A 27,860-nucleotide genomic window follows, 5' to 3' on the forward strand; every position below is an offset into this window, starting at 1 on the left:
TTTAGAAATCATGGTACAGTTAATTTAAAAAAAAGATAGTAAAAAGCAGTTGTGAACTTGCAAATGGTGAAGATGTTGTAAGTGTGTGAAAATGGTCTTTGTTCTTTATCTGTCTCTGTATTTAGGTGGATTAAATTTAAATCTGACCTTAAATTCAAAGGTTTCCCCACCGTGCCCCCTTGGCACAATACTCACGAACAATATAGATCTGCCTAAACTGATGACAAAGAGGTCAAAACTCCAAGTCGTGCCTAAAGTAATACATGCTTTCCTTAAAGTTTTATTGGTTTTCCCTTCAAACCAAATATTTAACTGTACATAAAATAGCTACAGTTTAAATATTCCACACTTTATTGAGAACCAACGTATATTGATTAAATTACTTCCTAAGAAGGGGAAAGTTCTTTTTTAAATGTAATGTTTGTAAAGCAAGCCATTACTGCTTTTAAAGGAGTTTAAACATATATAAACTCTTTTATATCTTCCTAACTCTGAGGGATGGGTAGGGGCTGATACTTCAATATTTATTTTTTCTGGTTTCTAGAAGAGGTAACAGACATTCAATTATTTGCTCAAAGCATCAGAGTGAGCAGCACTATAGACTGAAGCCCACGTTGTCTGACCCAAAGCCAACTCTCATTCTACTCTACCATCATTCTACATAAAAAGGACTTTATTATTTTTAAAGATTTTATTTATTTGAGAAACAGCAAGAGTAAGAGAGATCACAGAGGCAGAGGGAGAAGCAGACCCCCTGCTCAGCAGAGAGCCTGATGTGGGGCTTGATCCCAGGACCCTGAGATCATGACCTCACCTGAAGGCAGATGCTTAACTGACTGGGCCATTGAAGCGCCCATAAAAAGGAGTTTATTTTTTATTTATTTATATATTTTAAAGACTGTATTCATTTATTTGACAGAGAGAACACACAGCAGTGGGAGTGGCAGATAGAGGCAGAGCGTGTGGCAGGCTTCCCGCGGAACAAGGAGTCCGATGCGGGACTCCATCCCAGAACCCTGGGATCATGACTTGAGCCCAAGGCAGATGCTTAACCACCCAGGCACCCCTAAAAAGGAGTTTAAAGCCTATTTTGGTAATGTTTTCTTATACAGCTTCTTACTGGAGGGCTCCCACAGTAAAGTGTGCAAACTGACAGGTAATATTTAAGTAGCCTTTCACTAAAAAATTAGTAAGTGATCAGTATGGCTTACAAGAGGGAGGTATGAATTTGGAAACTCAAGCCCTGGTTCTTTCTGCTGAACTGGAGAAGAAAATAAAATATAAGAAGGGATTAGGAGGGAGGAGGAGGCATCTGCCTTGTAGTTTTCAAATTATATAATTTTGAATCCACTGAAATCGAAGAATATAACTTAATGAGTCTGAGCTATCCTACAGTGATACATGTACTTTGAAATGTATGTTAAACTTCCTAAAAACCTCATCCTGTCTACTCCTTGGCTAATTTGCTATAAGTGACTCTTCACAGTTCTTCTTGACAATTATGATGTCCTTCTAGATTTAGATCCTCTAATCTATTGGTTTGTTTCATTCGCTTTATTTCATGTTTTACCATTAGAAAAGTAAACAAAACATTTTTGTAACTATATATTAGGCTGTTTGATGCCAGCAGTTTAATGGAGCCTTTGGTCTTCTACCTGTGGAGAGAAAATATATTTCTCACTCTTCCTTAGGGATTGTTCTTTGCTCTCTGGAGTATAAAAGTTCCCTGTTAGTTAGCATCCCAGCACATACAGGAAGATGATGCTTTTGTAAATGTGACCTTATAGCCAACAAATTCCAAGAGCCAGCATTTACTGAAGAGCTCCAAATAGGGCCAACCTGGGGCAAAATGGAAAAAATCTACATTGCTTATGAGAGTTGTGAGCTTCACTCCTCGCTGTCAGTCTGCTCTTCTCTAGGTGCGGATTCTGTCTATGATGCGGAGGGAGGTGTGTGAGTGTGAGAGAGCGTGTATGGGTGCGCAGAGGGCTTTATGATAATAAACGTCTTCCTGACTCGTGAGGCTTTCCCTGCTCCTTAGCCCCAGAACAGCCATCACCGGGTGATCGAGTGAGGTGAGGCAGAGCTCTGGAAGTGTGTACGTGCTGCATGTATCTGCTTATCTCTAGAAACATCATTATCAACCTCTCTCTGTTTCCTATCTAAAAAGTCAGGATGAGTAGTGAACACAGATACCACAAGGAAGGTTAAAAGGAAAAAAAAAATCACTACACTACACTGGACATGTCTGTCCTTAAAAAGCAAAACGTTACAGGGCAAATTTTAGGGGCTTGAAACACTGGCATCTTTTTACTTGGTATGGAATTTTTCTGTCTTCTCAACCATAAATAGCTTCCTGTTGTGGCTCCCTATGGGGTCATAAGCTGGTGAAATCATCATTTGGTACCTCTAATAGGAGAAGTAATAACAGCCCAAGTCCCCGCAATGATCACTACAGGCAGCAGGCCTGTTCCACTGGTGCTGTAGGCCCGACACCTTCGCCAGGCTTTCAGTTTCATTGTGTAGCTTCCCACACACCACAACAAAGAGCCAGAGGAACCACTGACAGCTATTGCCTAAAACTAAGCCCATCTGCCAAAATGCTGACTACTGAATGACGCAGTTTATTTTAAAATTTTCAAGAAACTATTTCCAGGTAGAAAGTGAACTTTTTCTGAATTTTGTCTCTGCTTTTCCTTTTCTACTTACCTGGACTGTTTTTTCCGTTTTGGAGAACTGACTGCCACAGCCTAACCGGTTCTAAACTCCACTTTTCCATCATCTCTATTCTTAGAGTTCTTCCTTCCTCAGTCTCTACCAGAGACTTCCTTCTCCCAAACGAAACTACCATGGGGTCTTTCCAATTCTTCCCTCTCACCGCTCAAGTCAGGCCTTCCACTGAGTGGCAACAATGCCATCCCAAATTAGGTCCTTTCTCCTCTCTACAGTCCTATCTCAGTAGTCATCTCCTCCTCTAGGTGGCACCTGTCACGAGTCACTCACCATTCCACACCAAGAGACAAAACCACCTAAGCCACTGTGTGATTTTTTCCACTGTAAAGAACTTTATAAAAAGACCTGACATATTTAAGAGAAGGGCTGCAATTTCTCATTCTAGTATGAGGGCCTTACATAAGCTGGCCCTCATGTCTTTGTTCAGTTGCCAACCTGCACATCTGGGCATGGGCCTTCTCTGGCCAGGCTGTCACTGACCAGGGCTTGCTCAAGCAAGTGGGCTCAGGTTCAGGCTCTAGCTTTCCATTCCTTCTCCATTTTCTCCTCCTGATCCTCCCCATCTTTCCAGGACCCTATTTTGGCATTTGACTGTGGTCAATTTAGCAATTTTCATTTTCAGTAACAAAGTATCAAGTCATGTAAATTGTCCAATCCTAATTACACCATGAATGCAAGGTCTGTGAGAGCAGCTTTGTGTCCTATGGCTCCTGGGTCCGTTTCTAAGCCACACGGTATAAAGCAGACAACAAGAGCTGAGGAGTTAGCAGCTTTCAGCTTTGGATGAGGGGGGCCATTCTCACGATGGTTCTCTGAACCTGATAGACTACATCTAATTTTTATCACACACAGGAAATGAAACACAGGAAGATAAAATTTTTAAATAAAGCTTTAGATTAATATCAAGATGTTAAAGAGTACTTCAGGATGGTAATGGTAATTTTTTAAAAATATGAAGATGATGCCTTAAGAAAAAAAAAAAAAGAGACTACTCAATTTCTTTCCCATTAGGGCAACAGAAATTCAAATTAGAATTTCAACTTGGAATGGCTAGGAGTTAATTATTTAGAGTATAGCGAGATAACTGTTAAATTATAATGTGCTCTTCATAAGTGTTCTGAAGCCAGAGATGTTGCCCTACTTTTTGGTGGGTAAAAATAGTTGGGATCTTTGTAACTCTGTGAGAGGCAGTATAGCTTATGTGTTAAGCACAAAGAGTCAGAATGCTTGGGCTTCCTGAGTTCAAATCCCACTTTCTTCAAACTGAGGGATCTTCAACTACTCACCTCTCACATGCCTCTGATGACAGATCTCTCATATGCAGACAGATAATAATCATTCCTATTTCATAGGATTATTAGGAGGATTAAAATGAGCATATAGAATAAGGTTCTTAGCAATGATGAGCACAAAATAAGTACTCAAATATTTACTATTATTGCTATTAACTTCAAGAGTTGAAGGATCATAGCATAAAGGCTTGTTAAAAAATAGTCAATGTTTCAGCCACTCTGGAAAACAGTATGAAGTTTCCTCAAAAAGTTAAAAACAGAGCTACCCTATGACCCAGCAATCACACTACTGGGTATTTACCCTAAAGATACAAATGTAGTGATCCGAAGGGGCACATGTACCTGAATGTTTATAGCAGCAATGTCCACAACAGCCAAACTATGGAAAAAGCCTAGATGTCCATCAACAGATGAATGGATAAAGAAGATGTGGTATGTATGTGTATATATATATATATATAATACATACATACACAATAGAATACTATGCAGCCATCAAAAATGAAATCTTGCCATTTGCACTGACATGGATGGAACTAGAGGGTATTATGCTAAGCAAAATAAGTCAGAGAAGGGCAATTATATGATATCTCTATCATGAGAGGATATGAGGAATTTGAGTCAGGGTGGGGGGTTGTCAGGGTCGGGAGGGGAAAATGAAACAAGATGGGAATGGGAGGGAGACAAACCATAAGAGACTTTAATCTCAGGAAACAAACTGAGGGTCGCTGGAGGGTGGGGTGGGAGGGATGGGGTGGCTGAGTGATGGACATTGGGGAGGGTATGTACTATGGTGAGTGCTGTGAATTGTGTAAGATGATTCACAGACCTGTACCCCTGAAGCAAATAATACATTATGTGTTAATAAAAAAAAAGTCAATGTTTTCCTTATAACAACAACTGCATAGAGAGTTTAGATTTAAAGATTCAAAACTCACAAACCTTACAGCTGTAGGAAGACTGTCATGAGGAAAGAGTGAGATGAAACACGGAGGACTGGGCAGTGTGTGGCATGCAGTAACTGCTCAATAAGTGGTAGCTGTTATTATAGGAGCAGGTGGTTGACAGAACAAAGTATTTTTTTTTTTAAAAGAACTACTCCTTAAGATAAACTCAGATATTCCATTAACAGCAAAAAAAGTTACTTTACAATTCGCATGGAAGGAAGAGACACATGAAAACCAATGATCATGAAAATTTTCTTATCAATAGGCAATCCTCTACACTAGTTTTTAAGAACATCATAGGTCTTTGAGTTGACTGTTGGAAAGACAACAGCCAAAGGAGTGAGTGGCCAGTCTCTGCAAAAGTCTCAGGGTATATATTCTCTATATCATCCCCATTCCTGGCTCTATTTTTCTCTTTCTTGCTCTCACCTTCCCTTTGTCCTGTTTTGTTTTTTTTTTTTTTTCACTAATTTCAGATTTCATTTTAACTTATGTAAAGTTGTCAGTTTCTTTGTATGTTTTTTTCTGGAATGAGATGGGTAGCAAACAAACACATAAGCATTTGAAAATTACTGGGCTTCTGATTTATACTTTACAAATTTGCTAAGTGAAGTGCACCTTAATTTAAAATTTTAAGCTACAAGAAGTTCTCCTTGGATAAATGCCAAATTACTCTTGGCTTACCTGTCCCTACTTCAAATCATTTTCTTTTTCTTTTTTTTTTTTTAAGACTTTATTTATTTATTTGACAGAGATCACATGTAGGCAGAGAGGCAGGCAGAGAGAGAGGAAGGGAAGCAGGCTCCCCACTGAGCAGTGAGCCCAACGCAGGGCTCGATCATAGGACCCTGGACACATGACCCGAGCTGAAGGCAGAGGCTTTAACCCACTGAGCCACCCAGGTGCCCCTCAAATCATTTTCTAATAAATCACTTCAACATATTTTCTACTTCAGAGAAACAGTGACAGAAACAAGGGTGAATGCCATATATAAATAGTCAACAGACAATCAATCAACAAATATTGCACACGTTTAGCATTATCTTTGCATTGATCAGCAAATCAAGTCTCCTTTATAGCATGTTTAGTTGTGGGCCCTGGACTAAGATTCAGTAATAATTAAGGCTTAATGATGAATAAAAACAAAAACTGGGATTGAAAATTCCACATATGCAGTAATGTCTTAAGTCTAGCTAAACTTGGAATAACCAGAGACCAAGGTAACTAGGACTTTCTGTGTACAACTTGGAGAAGAGATAAAAATTATTCACACATGCATAAGACAAACACACACACACACACACACACACACACACACACACACACAAGGACTTTCTGTGTACAACTTGGAGAAGAGGAAAATTATTCACACATGCATAACACACACACACACACACACACACACACACACACACACACACACTCTTCCAGATTTATGTTCTCAAAGGTTCTAACCATGGTACATTCTTTAAGTACCCATTTCTTGGGCAAATGTGTCTATTTTCATGGATGATGATTCCAAAAATCTTTGTTTTCAATCTTGCCTTATTTCCCCCACGCTTCAAAATCTCACAATCAACATCCTGTTAGGCACACCTGAATGTCTTCTAGACATTTCAAACTCATGGTCCTAAACCAAACCTCATTCCAGTCTTCTTTGTCCTGACAATGCTGGCCCCCACCACTGCCTTTTCCCATGTGCTCCATAAATGGCTCCTTTCTTATGTTTGTCTGATCTCTCCATCACCCCTCGCTAGAATGTACACTCCACCAGGGTAGGGATCTTTGTTCACCTGATCTTCATTCCAGATGTACCTAGGTATGCCTAGAATAGTGTCTGGCATTTGGTTGGTATTAAATAAATATTTGCCCAGTTAATGAACCTTTCCTCCCATGCCCCCAAAGCTACTCCCTCTCCAATTTTTCTAATATCAGCAAATGAGCCTGGGGAATCATCCTAGATCTTTGCTTCTTTACGTCCAGTAGAGAACTGCCAACGTTCCTTCCCAGATAGTCTCATTAACTACCCCTCCTCTCAATGCCTAACACTGATGGGCTAGTTCTTTCCCTGGACATCTCTTATCAAAATGATTAAAAACAGCCACTGGAACTGTCCCTATTTAAATAGGCATACTGTCCTGAAGCCAGATATTAAATATAAAACTGAGCCTGCCATTCTGTTGCAGAAAACATCAGAGATTCTGTTTGGCCCAAGGATAAGTTCAGGTCCCTCCTGATGGTCCAAGACCTGGACCCAATCTGCACATTTACTTTCACCTTCTATTACCCCACGCCTCAAATTTTTGAAGTGGCTAATGGAAAATTGCTTTTGGTGCTGTGCAGATAGCCTATCCTCATCCTTCCTCACCATTGCCGATTCTAATCTTTCAAGATTTAGTCTGGGGTCAATTCTTTAAGAAGACTTCCCTGACCTTCCAAGTTGGCCAAAATGTCATGGCTTTGCATGTTCCCATAGCAACTAACTGAAGGGATATAAAAAATCTAGGCAAACATTTGCAATTAACACTAACTAAAGCCTTATGTTTATTTAAGGAGGAAAGGAGTGTTCATAAAAACCAAAAATATGATCTACTGGGTAGGTATTTATTTAAGCTCTTAAAATAAGTAATTAAAAAGAACCAGGCTACTTGGTTCCTAATATGTAGTAAAGGAAAGAAAAAATCTTTAAAGAATTTTATGAGAAAACTGTAAGCCAGAACAATCCTTGGTTTCCTATTCTGTCTCAGAAGTTCTGTAAAAGTGACATGGACTTTAATTTTCTTTAGCCTCCTGTACATGGCTCATGGGGACACTGAGGGCTATATCATATCATGAACTGAAGACATCTAATAAATATACATTATTTCCTTGCATTATCATTTCCTTAATTTTATATTGCCAGTTATAAGGGAATGGCTATATTTAAATTATTATATAATACCATCCTAATTAGTTTGTGCCTACTAAATTCAAGCTCTCTATTTTGGGGCACAATTGTATAATGCCCATCCCCCACACCCCTACACCTCCAACTTGTTCATATAGCATTGATAGGGCAAACATGGGTATGACACAGTAAGACATGTTTTCCTCTGGACTTGTTCAGTTTAATCATTAATTTCAGAAAAGCAAAAGAAATTAACTATTAACCAATCACCACATTTCCTTAAGAACAGTTTTCCCCAAAGAATAATCTATAAATTTAGAGAATTTTTAATCTATATGCTGTGAACTATATCTGAAAGGACTGCGGTATAAGTTCATAGGCTTGGTTACCTTAAAATTCTGCATTTTTGAGGAATCCTTTGATTAATGTACAATTATAGCTCTTAAAGCAATTTCATTTCAGGAAATATATTTGTAAGTCTCTTAAAAGGAAATGTCTGAGTATGGAAACCGACATCACATGATTTGGCTGACCTTATCAAAATATGGACTCTTTAGCCTAATAGGTCTGCTTACAAAAGTATAAATCCAGTTGACTTTACATAATAATGAACTCTCCCTCCCTCTCTCTCTCTCTCTCTCTCTCTTTTTTTTTTTTTTACAACCTTGTAACTCTTCAGTGATTTGTGGTAGCTGTGTCTACCAGACACTGCTTGTATACTGAGTATCCAAAAAGGAAATTAGGTTATAAAATAGTGTACTGAATGTAGTTGGCTCTGTTCACTGAGGGAATCACAAAATAAAATACACATGAGATGAAACTAATGGCAATTTACAGTTGGAAAGAGACTGAGAGAGTAAAAACTCAGACTAGAATCAGAAGTTGCAGATTAGAATGCCAAAGGCCTGCATAAACTCTTGGGCCGGTTGCACTGCTAATTTACTAATTTGGTGGGAAGTCATTTAACCTCAGCTACTCTCATGCAACATGTTTACATTCATGTGTATCTTCAAACATTTATTTGGTAGCTAAATATCTAGAGTCTTGTGAGGTTCTCTAGATAAGGCTCTGTCCTTCCCTAAAGACATCTAACAGAGGAGCTCAAAGTCCAGTTGATGGCTCTTAATATTTTCTTTACTATGCAACTTCCAAACATGAGACCACCCCCATCAGTGACAAAGGGTCATTAGGAGAGTAAATCTCAACAGTTCAGGCTATATTGGAATATGTGAGACCGCCTCTCTAGAAAATTTTGGCAGACCCTCTGTTATTCCCACTTTCCCCACATGCCCTTTGAGGACTTTTGAGAACTGCTCATCTAGAAGGATCTTACAACCTCCAAGGGCAGCTCTATGAAGAAAATAACGTATTATACAAAAAATGAAGATCTAATGAAGAAAAAACAAAAGCCTAACAGTGCCACATTATTGTATTGTTAACATATCTCTCTGCAAATATATTAAACAGAGAACTGTAGCATTTGATCCTAGGGAATTGAATATTAAAATAAAGATCTAATATTTTTATGTACTTTGATTTATAAAATTGGCAAAAACATTTTGTTTTCATTTAATTTTTCTTAGTAGGTAGGACAATACTACTTTTCCTATTTAGATATAAAGAAGCCGAGATCCAGGCAAATTAAATAACTTGCCTTAATCTCACATCTACTGAGTGGCAGAAATTAAAACTAAATCTTCTGACCCTAAAACCAGTCCAGTCTAGTTTCTACCCAATGGAGAGCCCTACCTAAGAAATATAAATATATAAACGCTTATCCTTTTTCAAGATGGGAAGGTCCTGACAAACCTTCAAGGCAAAAAAGCAATTCAAATTTAAAAACGAAATTATAAACTTCCACTTGTAAGGTCTAATAATATGGCTCTTAACTGACATTATTGGAAAATAAGGTGTTCTGGATGAAACGTCTATGGATTTTTATATTAGATGTTTAAGATGAAAAAAAATAAGCACATATATACATCCTATTAACCAGAACACAAAGAACATAATTTATACTTTTAAAAAATGATTTCAGTCTCCCTACACACTTACAACTACACTATTATACCAGCCTTTAGAGTGGAGTGCTCTGGGGCATAAAGCCTTAAACCAGTAAGCTCAGGACTCAGATTGCTACATTCTTCCTCCAGTCTCCACTCTAGTGGTCACTTCCCGTTCTTTTGGTAATTGGTGGTTTCAGCTTAACTGACTCCCCTCATCCCAGCTCCCTCTATCCACTGCAGCTTGGAATTCTCTGCTTTTGTATTCTAAGGAGGAGCTTAAGGTTATCAGGGAAAGCCAGAAAACAAACTTAGTAAATACTCAAATTTAAAAACACACACACTTTTGCATATGTGTATGAAGATAAACCCACAGTTACCCACACACAGGCACACATACCAAGGGTGCCAGATTATGTCTTCTCAATGCTTGTATCACTCCCTTCGTTATCAGCAGGTAGGCGTGAACAAATGACATAGGGTGGAATGTCCATGAACTTGAGAATTACAGAAAACGAAAGAAATAGATTGTGAGATTTAGAGTCGTGGGATGTTAGGTTGGGTCTAGTATGGAGTCCTAAGACTTTGCTATGGGGTCCGAGTTTTTGGCCTTATGATTTTGAATAGGTTGGTAGACTAGGTCTGGTTCTAATCATCTTCATCTATAAAAGGGGAATAAAAAAGAAATCTATATACCATAATTTGATAACTAGTGCCTCAAACTATATAAAATATTATAAAAATAATTTATTAAATCAAAAAGTTCTGATACAAAGATAATCTAATTTCTCATATATTCTCTCTCTCATACACGATAAAACAGTTAAGAAATACAAGTACAAAATAAAAACAAGTCCTCACTCTCACGAAGTTTATATTCGTAATTTATAGCCTTTTTTCATGTAGGTGAGCTCTAAAATTGTAATTTCCCCCCAAAATAGGGACTACGTTAATAGAAATTTTAAAAGGCACTTATTAAGTTTCATTATCCATTATTGATTAGCTTTCCAATGAAAGAAGATGTATAGATATCAAGGCTTTTCCTTATTTATTTATACCTTAGTTACAAAAACAGTTATTTCCTCAGTTACTTCCATAGAAATTATTTAAAACAAAAACTAAGCAAGAGCTTGGGAAAACCTTTTGCTTCAGAAGCAGAGAAGCGCAGGTTCTGTAACCAGCCGAAACCTGGGTCCTGATGACCCAGATGTAGGGCAACACAGAGAGTCCCTCTCTAAACACCCTTCTCCACACTGCTTTATTTTTACATATCTCCTTACTTCCGTTCAGTAATCAGTGATCGGGGAAGTGGGGGGCGGAAAGGAGTCCTTATATTGGAAGGTGCAAAGTGGCATTAGGAAGGAATCAGAGGCAATTTTTCCTATTTATCTTCTACTGGGCTAATCATAGAGTTAAGGAAAGAGAAAAGGGGATAGCTGAGGAGGAAAGTGTGACAAAAATAAATTGACTGCAGTTTTGTACAAATTTATTTTCTAGGGATCAGTTTCCTGGTAACAGGATCGATTTTTCCCTACGGGAAATATTCTTCCCCACTGTTGGTCTAGGTAGCTTAGGTTGGCTGACTCCAGCCAGAAGGAGCCTGTCAGATCCCTGCACTGTCAGATTCCCAGGCACTGGGATTGGTTCAGAGGGGAACACGGAGCCAAGTGCAATCTTAGGAGATTTAACTGGGGGGTTTTATAAGAACAATTGCGAACAGAGAACCTCTTTTTCATGAGGGCCTGGTGGCTGTCTCATCACCATGAGAGAGCCTGGACTGGACGAGAAGAGAGCCAGAGCAAAGTTAAGGGGAAGAAGGAATGGGATTGAGTTCTAACAACCTGGCTTAAGACCACGTCTTGTCGGAAGCCAAGCCTACACTAGGGCTTTAGAGTTATGTGAGTCAATGCATTTCCACTGGTGCTTAAGCCAGTTCGTGTTGAATTTTCTGTCACCTGTAACTAAGAGCCCATGTTTTGCAAAAGAAATACAGAACTATCACCAATTCAACGCTGGATTTGGGGACTGTTCAATAATTAATAGCGTAAATAATGTAAAATCATGTAATATTAATTAAATAACACAAAATCAATCCTAGAAGCACAGAAATAACTACTTGGTCAGCTTTTGCATCCGAAATTGAAGACGTTTCCTCGCAGTGACCAGCAAAACAAAGATGAAACATTCAAGTCCTTAACCCTTAGGTCTCTGAAGCACTGATATGTCCCCCAGAAAACGGTCCTGAGAAATAAATCTACAGGAGTCTTAATGCTGAGCTCCTTGGTAAAATCAGTGTTGATCACGCTGATAACGCTGCTCCGACGAGCAAAAATTCTACAGTTCAGCCAGTCATGTAGTCAACACGAACAAAACCATCTGGACTAAGTCTGATGTTAATTAATTGCATATAAGTGAGGATGGAGGGAGGCAAAAACAAACTAAAAGAGGAAGTACAACTCCTTGGACAGAAGCAAAAGCTAGTCTCAATACACCTACGGGATGTTTCACTTAACTTCCTGGTTTGGAAAACCTTCAGTTAGAACAAAGGTAGGACTTTAGCAGGGACCTGGAATCCGAAGCAGCTGCTAAATGAAATTATTCCATACGGAACACAACTTAAATTACAGACATGATTCTGCGATTAATGTTTTAATTTGCCACAAACACATGTATTTGATACAGAAACACAGAAAAGACATGATGCATTCTGTGTGTGCCTAGTAAAATGCTCCTGCACAGCATGCAAATTAAATTTATGGAGAATTATATTTCTAAGGCTCACTGAAAAACAAAGACAAATAAACAAAAACAAAAACTCCTTTTTGATTAATTGCAGTTCTCCATGTCAAATTCTGCCCATTAAATAGTGCTCATTGGAAAATCTCCTTTTGGTGTTAAGGTTAGATATCACGACTATTTATCACGGACAGACTGCCTCAAAAACGTTTTGGAATTATTTCCCAATAACGATTTAGACTTAGCTATGTAAGTAAATGACACAGTAGGAAAGGAAATGTGTAAAAGGAACACCCACATGAACATTTACCTTCCACTGCTCTTTTGAAGAACACTTTGCAGCTGCCACAGGTTACTACCCCATAATGACATCCTGAAGCCTCATCCCCACACACCAAACATATTTTGGAAGGTCGTGAAGATCCAGTAGAAACACTTCGCAAAGTAGAGCTGAGGAAAGAAATCAAGATTTAAATAAATACACTGTAGGAGCACATTTGATAGGCTGTATAGCTTAGCTCAAAATTTGTCAATACTCACGGTTCCATAAATGAATTCGGGATTTACTGGTCACACATGTGACTTAGAAAATGAAGGTAGAACCCTATCTGTGGAGGAATGTTATCCAGAATTCTGTATAGCAAAGCAAAACCTTTCCTCGGTACCAAGAAATAAAAACCACATGTACATATTTCCCCCTACTTTTTTTTTAAGGTTCAGGAGAACTGACAGTTATTATTATAATTTTTTAAAGATTTTATTTATTTATTTGACAGAGACAGAGAGACAGAGACAGAGAAAGAGAGAGCACAAGCAGGGAGAGGGGCAGAGGGAGAAGCAAGCTCCCTGCTGAGCAGAAAGCCCTAGGTGGGACTCAATCCCAGGACCCTGAGATCATGAGTGGAACTGAGGGCAGACACTTAACCCACTGAGCCACCAAGTGCCCGGGGGCCCCTCCCCCTATTTTTGGGAAAATTGATCAGAAAACATTATTTGCATTCTAGGTGGCAGGGAAGAGAAGAATCGAGAGCCGAGTCATCAGGAAGTATTTTTGGTATCAAAGAACTAATACAGTACTTTACTCTTTTCACCCAGACTCAGATTGTATATCTCAGTTATGCCAGATTTAAAAACAACAACAACAACAACAACAACAACAAAACCAACCAAACAAACAAAAAAAACCTCTCCCATTTCTAAGACAATCTACTAATTAAAATTTAAAAATTCTTGCCTCAACTGCCAACAATTTTATCCCATCAAGCTTCTGCATTTTTTCATCTTACCTTATGTTCCAATCACTACATTCTGCTTACTAATTTGAAGGGACACAGTCAATACTTCAAAAAAAAAAAAAGCCATATACAGTAAATATCTCAGATATCTTTCTGGTAAGAAGCTGAAGGGTTTTGGGTATCAGTTTTTAGGGACAAATTGAAACCTTTAAGCAAAAATCTATATGAATACTTCTGAAGGGGAGTCTTCTCATATATATTATGAAATATAATACACTGCTAGCTAATGGCACAGTTTAAACAAAACTGTTTTAATGAATTCCAGTTCAGCAACAGATGTGCTGTGAGCCGGCAAAGAAGGTGATGTTACTCATTCCTCGTCCTCATGCATTTATCGAATACCTACTTGCAGGTCCCATGCAAGGTAATGAGGAAATAAATACCCAACCTAGTCTCTGTCCTTCAGTTAGTGGGGACACGAACTATTATGGTGAGTGCTACAGTGCAGGGTAGTACGGTGGCACAGACTGGGAAGGGGAGGAAAATGCCAGTTGGGGAACGGTTCCTGAAAGGTGACCACTGAACTGAATTTGGAAGAACTGGATGAGAGCCGGACCAAGAAAAGGGGCAGGGGAAGCAGAAAGGGCAACGGCTTGGAGAAATGCCAGCTGGACCTGTTCGGAAAGCTGAACAGACTTCTTGTATGTAACCACCATCACCTTGCTGCCACATCTGTCTCCATGTGAAATAACAGGCATGTGGGAAAAAGACTCAAAGAAAGGGGCGCCTGGGTGGCTCAGGGGATTGGGCCTCTGCCTTCGGCTCCGGTCATGATCCCAGGGTCCTGGGTTTGAGTCCCATGGCGGGCTCTCTGCTAGGCGGGGAGCCTGCTTCCCCCTCTCTCTCTGCCTACCTACGATCTCTCTTTCTCTATCGGGTAAATAAATAAAATCTTAAAAAAAAAAAAAAAGACTCAAAGAAAACATAGTAAAAGCCTAGAATGGTTACATTACACTGATGCTTTTTCTGTTTTCCCAATTAGCTAAAGTATAATAATAGTTCTGACCTGGTAATTAAAAAAAAAAAAAAGGTTTGAACTATTTTAACTGTGCTCTCACCAAAAAACAGGAGAAGAAACAAAATACTCAGCTGTTGGAGAACTACAGCATGACTGACTTTCTAGAAAAGGACTTCTTAAATCAAGGACTGAAACAATGTTCTCCAAAATTGTTTCTCCTTCTGAGAAGAGTGCTCTTTGTTATTTTTATTAGTGTCCTTTGACTTCTTTATGGCATTCAAAACATTCCATTTCAGCATCAGGAACTTCTTCCGGCATGTTAGCCAGTGAAACTCAATCCACACTCTGTCTTACACTTCACAGGGAAATACCTCGACTCCTTAAACAATTAGAATGTAACTTACAATCATCATTAACATGTAACTGCTTTTTCACAACTGCTATCATTCATGGGGCTTGTCTTGGTCCCCAAACTTCATAATCTGTTGACTTCAGTCTTTGTAACTCTCTTCTATCCAAATTTACTTTCTCTGCGATCTCGCCTAGTTTCTTGGCTTTAAATATCATCCATATGACCAGGACTTCCAAATATTTATCTCCAGCCCAGACACCTCCCTGGAATTTCCGACCCATTTATCTAACTGCCTGACGTGTCCATCCGAGTGTCTGACGTATACCTCAAACTTAACACGTCCTTAAGTTTGCTGACCTTCTCCCCGCTCCCCCTACAGACAGACTTTGTCCTTTCAGTTAATGGCAACTGTTTGGGCTGAACTGTGTCATCTCCAAAACTCCTGTGTTGAAGTCCTCGCCCCTAGGACCTCAGAGTGTGACCTTTTCTTGGGAATAGGGTCATAGCTGATACAATTAGTTAAGATGAGCGCATTCTGGAGCAGGGTGGGCCCCTTATCCAATAGGATTGGTGTTCTTGTTAAAAAGCGGAAACCAGCATGTGAGCATGTGTGTGTGTGCGCGCGCGCGCGCACACACACATGGAAAATGCCATGCGAAAATAAAGGCAGCGATGCCTTTACAAGCCAAATAACACCAAAGATTGCCAGAAAACCACCAGAAGCTCGAAGACAGGTATGGGGCAGGTTCTTGCTCACACCCTTCAGAAAGGAACAACCCTGCCGACACGCTCATCTCGGACTTTGGGCCCTCAGACCCCTGAGACAATACATTTCTGCTGTTTAAGGCTGTGGTCCTCTGTTGCTGCAGCCCTGGGGCAAACTAATGCAGCAACTTGGACTCATCCCTGACTCTACTTTCTCTCCAATCTGTTAAATTCTATTCACTTTGCCTTTGGGTTCCCCTCACTTCCCATGCCTCCTCTGGGACCACTAGCCCAAGCCATCAACAGTTCCTCCTCAGCATTTGCAGAAGACTTCTAGCTGATCTTCCTGTTTCTCCTTGGCCCCTTCCTTCCCCTGTATCCAGAATGATCCTTATTCACTCCTTTGCTCAAACCCATCTGGGCCCTTTCCCTCACACTCAAAGGAAAACTCAGTTACCCATGTGACCACAGGGCCAGAATCTGGCCTCCCAGACTTCTCTGACCTCTCCTGCTTGCCTACACCACTCCAACGACACGGGCCTCCCCACTAGCCCCCAAGCCCACCATGTGTGCTCCCACCTCAGGGCCTTTGAGCTTTCTGCCTCCTCTTCACCTAGATATCGACAGAGTCCCCTCCCTTACCTCCTTCAGGGCTTCATCCAAATGTCACCTTCTCAGTCCAGCCTTCTCTGACTATGCTACTGAAAATGCCCCCTTCCTCAGAACCCTCTATCCCCTATCTGCTTTATTTTTCTTCCTAGAACATATCACCGTCTCATACACTGTCCACTTTACTTCTGTATTCTGTTTATTGTCTTCCGAATCCACACAAGAAAGTAAACTCAAGAGTAGCTGGGATTTTCTTCTGCTGTTTACCATTGTGTCCCCAGTGCCTGGAACAGTGGCTGGCGCAGAGCCGGTCCCCCGTCAGCACTTGAATAAATGAGTGATTTCGAATAACTGGCACTGTCACAACAGGTATCATAAACCCCACCATATTATCAACTCCAAAGTCCTACTACACTCCTTATATAAAGGAATGAGATTTGTTTTTAACGGTCTTGAGAGAGCAAAGTATACAGTGGAACCAAATTAAGAGAAGTTGAAAGTCTAGCATTAAAAAGAAACACCATGAAATCCAAATTAAAACAATTTTAATTATAAAATTAAAGCAAACATGAATTATATTTCCCTCCTATTCACCACCATCTTTCAATGACACAAGAGCAAATTTGCCTCTGCACACCTCTTGCATCCCTCTGCCTCCTGGGTTTCTGTCACACTGTACTGAGCCCATTCTCCTTAACACGCCTCCTCTATTTTTCAGACTCCTCATTTTCTAGATCATCAATGCAGCGTTTCTTCGGAGCTTGACCTTTGGCCATCTTTTTTTCTTATTTCTGTACTTTATCCCTTAATGATCTCATTCACTCTCCTGGCTCCCACAGCTCTCTTGGTGAATGACTTCCCAAATCTTCATATCTGGCTCTAGCCGCTCCTCCATGTCCAACTGCCTATTTTTACTTCCTTTACTTAACATCTCTGCCTCTGCATTCTATGAGTTTCTGGAAGGGTCCTGCCATCGGCGACCTGCCGGGGCAAACCTCTCTAATTGTCAGATCTAACAGTTACCATGGCTGTTCCTTGGCCTCACCGCCTGCGGTGAACAGGGTACCAGGCCCCTGTCACTCACTTTTGAAGGGTTCCTCCCTGACGCCGGCGTCTCCTCCCTCCAACTCCTCCTCCAGTAGTGGAGAAATGAATTTTCCTGTTGGACAGTTCTGATTGTATGACTTCCATCCCCCATCCCCCACACAGTGAATGATGACCTCAGTAGGACAGCTAAGTCCTCTTCCTCCTCCCAACCTTCCCTGCAGGCCCTCTCATGTGCCCAGCCTTGTGCCGGCCACATGCTGACACCCCTCCTGGTGTGCACACCTGCACTTGCACAACCCAGCTTTCCTCCCGTGCTCCCACTCCTGGCAATGCATCCATCCTTCCGGGACCTTGGTGTTCTCCCAGTTGCAAGCACCCCTCGCCCTCCTCCTGAGTCACTCAGCACTTGGCTGACTCCCCCCACCCCCCACCATTGCAGTCCTCATTTCTGGCCTTACATTAGTGACTTGTGCACTTATCCTAACCCCTGGAGGGCAAAAACCTTGCCCTGTACATCTCTGTGCTCTCTGCTGCCATTAGTGTGGGGGTGCTACTATTTATTGAATGAATGAAATCGCACTCCTCCTCTCATTCCAGTAGAACATAAATTTCCAAGAGGCGATCGTACAGAAGGTAAATTAATGAGGCCAAGGTTATAGGTTCAATTCCCATGCGGTTCATTTAGCTTTGCACAGAGAAAAAGAGGGGGAAAAACATCCAGGGACACAGACTACTCTCAAAAGCTCAGCCAGCTGTCTCACAAACATATGCATTATTAACACAGAAGACAGGCCACATAGAGTGGATGGGTCAGGAAAACACTGGTTTCTACTGACACTTTATCATGCAGTTATCTTTGAACCTGAAACATGGCACATTTGGGGGAGTTATATATGTAGTTTCAAGCAACACATCAGTACATTTTAGAAGGGGGTAGGTAGAGAAAGAAAAGGGGAGAGAAAGCAGGAAGAGAAGGACAGAGGGGCAGACCGTGAACTCACTTTGACACTGAGTGTTATCAAAATACAAAGCTTGAGTGAATGTGTCGGTCAGAATTCTACTTGATAGCACAGTCTATTTCCTGGGCAGCTGCAGTGGCTGTGAGACTCAGACTGCAGGGCCAAATATGCGGGGCAAAGGTGGGGAGGCTCAGGCTCCAGTTCTCACCCAGATGTTCCCCGGTCAAACCTGAGCAAAACCACCTCTCCTCTTTGGACCATAATTCTCATCATAATAAGTTAAACAGGGAATCTCTAAGATTCTTTCCAAGATATTCTTTTAAGACAAAGGTGGATACAAATGATAAATGTGACAGCCTGTCTTGATCAAGTTTTATACAAATCAGATTGAAGCTCCAATTAAAGACAATGTATTATGCACCACAAATAACCATCATTTGCTCTAGATCAAGCATAAAAACATCTCCATGTAAAAATGGAGACTCCATGTAAAAATGGACTCTTTCTAGAACAGCTAATCACATGGCACTTAAAAGTCTCTTACATCTACATGATTGTATCTCTGCTGATTTTGGTTAAAATTCCTTTATAAATGCATGCATTACGATGGTACTCTACCCCCTAAAAGCCATTTTAATATTGACAAGTTGGGAAAAACTACCCAAACTGATAATTTTTTGGTCTTGGTAATCAAAGAAACATTGTTCACAAAAAGAAGTTCATAATCAACAGACAAAGGGAGTTAGTTCATAGGAATTCATACAAATGTTAAAATACTATAAAGCAAAAATCTATGAACATTATATATCCATTTGTAAAGACAGTGTCTCTTTCAGGGAAATACAAGTAAGATGCAGCTATTTTAGTATCAAAAATAGTAATTCTAATGACCCAGTGAAGAGATTAAAGACAATAATCAAAGGTTCAAGATGCATGCCGATTTTGGTGACATTTGGAAGGGTCACAAGCCAATCATCAAAAACAGTCCCTGAAATGGTGGGATGTTTAGGAAGAAGCAGTAAGAATCTATGTAAGAAAATATGATTTTTAGTGATCAAAACATGACTGAAAAACAAAACAAAACAAAACAAAAAAACATGACTGGAGAAACCAGCTCACTGAGAATTACCATATGTAAATTTTTACCAAATTTTTACCAAATGTAAAATTTACCATATGTAAAACTATCTTTCCCCACCTTTATAATAATTAGAGGACAACACAGTAGTGATTAATCCACTATTCAGTATACTGAAATTTCTTCATATGAAAATACTGTCTTGTTTCTTAAAAGGATTCAATGTGGATTAAAAAACCTATCTTTTATACTGTCACTTAATCAGATCTATGCTTCCACCAGCACCACTAGCTGCTAAAAAGAACTTTTCCACATGTAATCAACTCTAGTGTTCAGTCAGCTACCTTGAGCGGGGTGACAATTTTCAGGAACAAAAAAACATTCAATAAGCATCCTTGTATCTGAACATGCTGGTGTGTTTAAATCACTCGGTAATTAAGCGCTCCACGGAAGGCCTACCATAGGCACCATTGTGACAAGAGAGAAGGTTCCTATCGCTGTGGAGTTTCTACTGTAATAAGAGAAAAAATACGGAGGTAAACGAACAATTGCAGATAGTGATAAGTGCTATAAAGAAAATGACAGATTGAGATTGGATGGGGTGGTGGAGCATAGGATTCTTTTTTTTTTTTTTTTTAATTAACACATAATGTATTATTAGCCTCAGGGGTACAGGTCTGTGAATCATCAGGCTTACAGAATTCACAGCACTCACCACAGCACATACCCTCCCCAATGTCCATCATGAGCCACCCTATCCCTCCGTCCCCACACGCAGCAACCCTCCATTTGTTTACTGAGATTAAGAGTCTCTTATGGTTGAGCACAGGATTCTTTAGAAAGGTAGTCTGAGAAGACGTCTTTGGGGACACTGAAATGACAAAGTGGCCAGCTATGGGAATGATGCCAAACAACAGGCCAATTAAGTGCAAAGTCCCCGAGACAGGAATGAATGTGACATTTTCCACAGACAGAAAGGAGGGCATTGTGGCTGAAGGGCAGGCAACAAGGAGGAAGAGGCGATGGGAGATGGGATGTAAGGCCCAAAAAGAGGGCAGAGAAGGACCACGTGGGCCTCAAAGGCTATGGGAAGGAGTGAGAACACTGTCCTGAGTGCCATCGGCAGTGATGTAAATACTGATATGTTTTAAGCAAGAGAGGAACAAGATCTGATTGACACTTAAACACCTTACTGCGGCTATTGCGTGGAGAATGGACCAGAGGAGTGGGTGGTTTTTAAATCAGGGAGGACAGCAAAGGAGACTCCAGTAATGCCCCAGCCAGGGCAGGATACTGGGTTCCACAGATCAAGCTTAAAGTAGTAAAGACAGTGAAAAAGGACTCTCTGTCTTTCTCTCTCTTTTTTTTTTTTTTTTTTTTAAGTAGATAGTACTGACAGATTTGCAGAATAATTGGATGGCCATGCTATTAATATATAAGATAGGGATGAAGGGCAAGTGGGAGGGTAGGGAGTTTGTTTTGGATCCCAGAGGTAGGATAAAATTGGTACGTTATATTCTATTTTTGTAAATAATGTAATAACAATTAATTAAATGATAGTTTACTCAGGATAAATGGGGAGTGATCTATATCAGTCTTACTTAACCTTTCCAGGCCAGTGTCTTCATCCATAAAGTATGATAACAAAGCTTCTACCTTATATTACTCAATATATGTAAGAGCTCTAAGAACAGAAACATATTTTCAGTGTTATTTAAATTCTGGTGATGATTAGTCAGTGTTACTGTAGGATCTACAATCTGTAACTGATTGCCATAACAGTTAAATTACAGATAATTCCACTTTTCTCTATTATATTTTTCTGTACTGATTTTAATTTATATAAGCAGGTATAACATTGGGAAGCAGCAAAAGAAAAGGTTTTTAAAAGTATACTATAAAATAGTGGTACTACAATAGACATATTGTGTATGCATAAGCAGCGTTTTGTGTGCATATGGATTTTTTTTTTCAGCATAACAGTATTCATTGTTTTTTCACCACACCCAGTGCTCCATGCAATCTGTGCCCTCCCTAATACCCACCACCTGGTTCCCCCAACCTCCCACCCCCCGCCCCTTCAAAACCCTCAGGTTGTTTTTCAGAGTCTGTAGTCTCTCATGGTTCACCTCCCCTTCCAATTTCCCTCAACTCCCTTCTCCTCTCCATCTCCCCTTGTCCTCTATATTATTTGTTATGCTCCACAAATAAGTGAAACCATATGATACTTGACTCTCTCTGTTTGACTTATTTCACTCAGCATAATCTCTTCCAGTCCTGTCCATGTTGCTACAAAAGTTGGGTATTCGTCCTTTCTGATGGAGGCATAATACTCCATAGTATATATGGACCACATCTTCCTTATCCATTCATCCGTTGAAGGGCATCTTGGTTCTTTCCACAGTTTGGCGACTGTGGCCATTGCTGCTATAAACATTGGGGTACAGATGGCCCTTCTTTTCACTACATCTGTATCTTTGGGGTAAATACCCAGTAGTGCAATTGCAGGGTCATAGGGAAGCTCTATTTTTAATTTCCTGAGGAATCTCCACACTGTTCTCCAAAGTGGCTGCACCAGTTTGCATTCCCACTAACAGTGTAAGAGGGTTCCCCTTTCTCCACATCCTCTCCAACACACGTTGTTTCCTGTCTTGCTAAGTTTGGCCATTCTAACTGGTGTAAGGTGGTATCTCAATGTGGTTTTGATTTGAATCTCCCTGATGGCTAGTGATGATGAACATTTTTTCATGTGTCTGGTAGCCATTTGTATGTCTTCATTGGAGAAGTGTCTGTTCATATCTTCTGCCCATTTTTTAATACGATTGTCTGTTTTGTGTGTGTTGAGTTTGAGGAGTTCTTTATAGATCCTGGATATCAACCTTTTGTCTGTACTGTCATTTGCAAATATCTTCTCCCATTCCGTGGGTTGCCTCTTTGTTTTGTTGACTGTTTCTTTTGCTGTGCAGAAGCTTTTGATCTTGATGAAGTCCCAAAAGTTCATTTTCGCTTTTGTTTCCTTCGCCTTTGGAGACATATCTTGAAAGAAGTTGCTGTGGCTGATATCAAAGCCACAGCAAATATCATCCTCAATGGGAAAAAGCTTGCAGCCTTCCCGTTGAGATCAGGAACACGACAAGGATGCCCACTCTCACCACTCTTGTTCAACATTGTATTAGAAGTCCTAGCAACAGCAATCAGACAACAAAGAGAAATAAAAGGTATCCAAATTGGCAAGGAAGAAGTCAAACTCTCTCTCTTCACAGATGACATGATTCTTTATATGGAAAACCCGAAAGACTCCACCCCCAAACTACTAGAACTCATACAGCAATTCAGTAATGTGGCAGGATACAAAGTCAATGTCCAGAAATCAGTGGCTTTCTTATACACTAATAATGAAAATACAGAAAGGCAAATTAGAGAATCGATTCCATTTAGTATAGCACCAAGAACCATAAGATACCTTGGAATAAACCTAACCAAAGAGGTTAAAGATCTGTACTCGAGGAACTACAGAACACTCCTAAAAGAAATTGAAGAAGACACAAAAAGATGGAAGACCATTCCATGCTCTTGGATCAGAAGAATAAACATCGTTAAAATGTCTATACTGCCCAGAGCAATCTATACTTTTAATGCCATTCCAATCAAAATTCCACCAGTATTTTTCAAAGAGCTGGAGCAAATAATCCTAAAATTTGTATGGAATCAGAAGAGACCCCGAATTGCTAAGGAAATGTTGAAAAACAAAAATAAAACTGGCGGCATCACGTTACCTGATTTCAAGCTTTACTACAAAGCTGTGATCACCAAGACAGCATGGTACTGGCATAAAAACAGACACATGGACCAGTGGAACAGAGTAGAGAGCCCAGATATGGACCCTCAACTCTATGGTCAAATAGTCTTCGACAAAACAGGAAAAAATATCCAGTGGAAAAAAGACAGTCTCTTCAATAAACGGTGCTGGGAAAACTGGACAGCCATATGTAGAAGAATGAAACTTGACCATTCTCTTACACCGTACACAAAGATAAACTCGAAATGGATAAAAGACCTCAACGTGAGACAGGAATCCATCAGAATCCTCAAGGAGAACATAGGCAGTAACCTCTTTGATATCAGCCACAGCAACTTCTTTCAAGATACGTCTCCAAAGGCGAAGGAAACAAAAGCGAAAATGAACTTGTGTGCATATGGATTTAAGTATTTCTTGTAAGCATTCTCGTTCCTCTCATGTCTGTGATGTGCAAGTTGGGAACAGCCACATTAGATTATTAGAATAAACATCAGAGATTCAAATATATTTTTATATAAAGAACACTGAATCTAAGAAACATAAGTTTCTGGAGAACACTTAAAAAAAAAAAAACCTTTCAAGAAGATAAATCAACTTTTAACAACTGGTTTACTAAAATGCTATTTTCACCCACACATAAAATATACCGAAAAAAAAAAATCAAACAAAAAAACAAAACCCAACACAAAACCTTTTTTGCTATTTCTTCTTGCTTTGATAAGCACACATTTTGAATCATGATATTTAACTTAAGGTATCTCATTCTAGTTTCTTCATTATCTAGGGGGAATATTTGGGAGTGATTCTTGTGGTTTATTTTCCTTTACAGTGTTATCTTTGATGATAAATGCATCATTAATTTTGGAGGGGGTAATTCATCACTAAACAGGGTTCATCCTCCTAAGTCACAATTCATGGTGTGCCACGGATAGGAATTTAAAAAATTGGTATCATATCTTATAATCTCTGTGTGAAGGTTATAAAGTTACTCAACACAGAAAATTCAAGGATATAATTAGCTTGGAAAATGAACATTTAAAGCACAGCTACGGTTGATCAGTCTTTTCCAATTGACTTTTTTGTTTGTTTTCACAATAGTTTATACCATTAATAATATTAGAGTGGCTCTGTTTAATGAGATATGTATTTTCTACACTCTAAATTTCATTTAAATGAAGGAAATTTGCCCACAAAAGACTTAAAATCATAATTAAGAAAGCATAGCTTCATCAGAGCAGAAAAATATCTTGACATAGGTCAAAAAGAAAAAAAGGTAGAAGTATTTTGATCACAGCAAACTGAAGCCCACACTACTATGTGTGGAACTTCATTTTAGAAATAAGGATCTATATTGGAGGGCATTTGAGTAACTTTTTCTCCTTAAACTATAACTAGACAAATTAGCATTTCATCAAAATATACAAAACGTATTTTTGGAAAATAGACAAAAATATTTAAATCTAGATTAAAATGTATTTTTTAACAAAGCAAACAGTCAAATGTAATTATAGGCCACCGTATTATTAATGAATCATTTTAATCAAATGATTTTACTAAATACAAGCTATGTGAAAATCCTTCTGAGAATATAAAGATTACAAATGGCTTCTACTCTCAATAAGTTTAAAATTGAGTAGGGTAGATAAGACCTAGAGATTGGTAAATATTAGTCATTACATGATAAGAGTCATCCATGGCTTAAAAATAAATCCAAATTCAAAAATGAGCTGCACCAAGTAAAACGTCCAGACAATGGCAAAATATACTAGGCTCCAAACTCAAGGAACACATTCTAGAGATAAGTGTGAAAAATGGCCCAAATCATGGAGGGTCTCTCACACTAGATTAAGTAGTTAGAGATGACTGTAGGACACTGAGTTGAAATATCTGGTAGCCAACTGAAAATGTGGCTTGGAAAATGGAGGTGGATACAAAAATCTACCATGTTAAAGGTCATAATAAAAGTGACTTATGATGTTCAATGTATACAATACAGACAATGAAAGCAAAAAGACCGGATGAACTGGAAGAAAAGTAAGAACCAATAGATAGTACAAGCACAAAAAGCAAGGGTGGAACATAACTTGAAAGATTTATTTGACAGAGAGCGAGTGAGCACGGAGCACAAGCAGGGCAACAGCAGAGGGAACCCGTTGAGCAGGGAGCCCAACATGAGGCTTGATTCCAGGACTCTGAGATCATGACCTGAGCTGAAGGCAGATGCTTAACCCACTGAGCCACCCAGTTGCCCCAAAATTATTCTTGGACAGCAAGGACTCTAGATTTTATTCACAGAACAATGAATGAATTCACCCAGGGAGAAGTTGAAATGAGGAGAAAAGATCACAAGTGGAAATCTACAGAAAACAAACATTTCTGGTTAGTCAGTCAAACTCAATAAATAAACCTGGGGTGGGGGGAACCCAGGGAGTGGGGAGGGGGGCAGAAAGGCAAGATAACCCAGACTTAGCAAGAAAGGGAGGAGCGCTTCAATGGAAGGTCAACAGCATCAAATGCCATCAAGATAATAAGACTTAAGGTTGACCCCTGGGATGTCGTCATGGTTGACAACACTGACTTTAGGAATGATTATTTTTATGCATACATAAAACACATATATAAGCCATAATGATGTGAAAAGCATTCCACAGATTTCTATTAAGAAGTTTCTAAATTCAGGGAAATCCCCTTCTTATAAAACTATACCTGGTAGTACAATACACTTGAGCATATGCAGAGTCTCTAAAAAGACCTAACATCAAATTATATCCAGAAATATTTGTTAAGCATGTATATGTCAATCACTGGCTGCTAAGACATGGGCTAAAAAATGTGCTTACATATTTAATTTTGCTTCTGTGATCACTGGCATATGTGAGTGTATTATACATCATAAGTTAGTTATCTAGAATCCTCTGGAAAGAAATAATAAACTTATCACATCAACTGTGGGTCAGTATTTTATGAAGTATGTTTTAAGGAGATTATTTCTAAATGCATGCTTGAGCATATAAAGCGTGTTTTAAAGAGATTACTGCAAAACCCTTGCTTGAGTGTTTTTAATTACAGTAACTTTGCTTTTGAAACATACTATATATAGTACACATGATTTAACTTTTTACCCTGAATGTTAACTATCCTTATGTTAAGATGCAGGCTTAGATGCTGATACAGATGGCACAAGACACTGAGTACTAATGGGTACTGAACCTAGCTATGGACCTTGAACCTGAGTTATTTAGAAATGACTGATCAAAGTGTGTTCTGTTTACCACGTTTTCAAAAAAGTTGATGCAAAACATGCTTCACCATGGCCTTTCTGTGCAGTAGAATGCGGTGTCTTTCTATAAATTTAATTAATGAGTCAAAACTCCAAACTGCTTTTTCCCTGAGTGTTTTTTCTTACATCCCGGAAATTATAATTTTCCTTGCCACTGGTATCACCTTCTGATTCACCAACTCAATTCCACTGCACTGGTGCTATTCAAGAATTGGACATGAGATTACAGGGGCTTTTGTAAGAACTTGCAACCTCCTATTCTACCTGCCTCATCCTAAATTTTTTCACATAGGATAAAGGGATATCCCTCATTATTTCATGAATGTACATGTGATAGGTTTATAGAAGCTCACTCAAAAATCTATAAATGACAATGTGACGGTATTTTTGCTGACATGACATCCTGCCATATTTACTTTAAATCTACTCAATATCTGACTTTGAGCAGAGTTGGCACCCCTCAAAATATTAAAATTAGCAGCTTCATATGATAGATATCAAAGTCCTAAAGAGTGGTTATAATTAATGGAATTAAATAAATTCATTCTTTAACATTTCAGTTTTCAATAATCAGTGAGAAATCAATTGAGAGAAAAAATTGGAAAAAAGTTTCTGAGTAATAAACTTACTTTCTTAGGGTTCACTCTATAATTCTGAAATAACATTATTGCTTCCAGGTCAGCTTAATACTCTGAGATGGATCTTTCAGTAAAAATAGAAGGATTCTATCAGAAAAAAAAAAATCTTTCTTATACACACATTAGCTTATAACATATAAAAAAATACATCCTTTTCAAAACACTAATGAACTTTTCTAGTTGTCAGGGATTTTCTTTATGGAAGCCTACAGTATAACCACACACAGAAAAAAAGTAACTTTGTCCTTATTGTGCTAAAAGGCAGCATGACTTGTACCTGGATCCTGTTGGCAGGCATCAAAAGGACTGATTCAGTCAGCATTGCAAAATGCTACCCAGGGGACAGACCAGCCTCACTGGTAAGCTCTGAAAATAACGTGTACACACACACACACACACACACACACACACACACACAGAAGAGGAGACACATATACACACACATGCAAAAATCTTCTGCAGCGTCGCTATGTGCTGCTGTTCAGGTATTTTTCATTAAGAATTTTCTGGGAAGAAAATAGCAGAGGTGGGGCGCCTGGGTG

The 27,860-nt window shown here is 39.3% G+C and overlaps 1 protein-coding gene across 2 annotated transcripts in view; it reads right to left on the bottom strand.

Annotated features, from left to right (window-relative positions):
- The window catches only part of NR3C2 (nuclear receptor subfamily 3 group C member 2), a 337,191-nt gene that overhangs the window by 156,150 nt on the left and 153,181 nt on the right, over window positions 1-27,860 (bottom strand). For both annotated transcript variants that reach the window (XM_080797692.1, XM_080797693.1), the window contains exon 3: window positions 12,909-13,048. In XM_080797692.1, coding sequence (XP_080653818.1) covers window positions 12,909-13,048 — 140 coding nt within the window. The remainder of the gene's footprint in view (window positions 1-12,908; window positions 13,049-27,860) is intronic.

This window comes from Martes martes (assembly GCF_963455335.1).
Source record: "Martes martes genome assembly, chromosome: 2".
NCBI classification, from domain to species: domain Eukaryota; kingdom Metazoa; phylum Chordata; class Mammalia; order Carnivora; family Mustelidae; genus Martes; species Martes martes.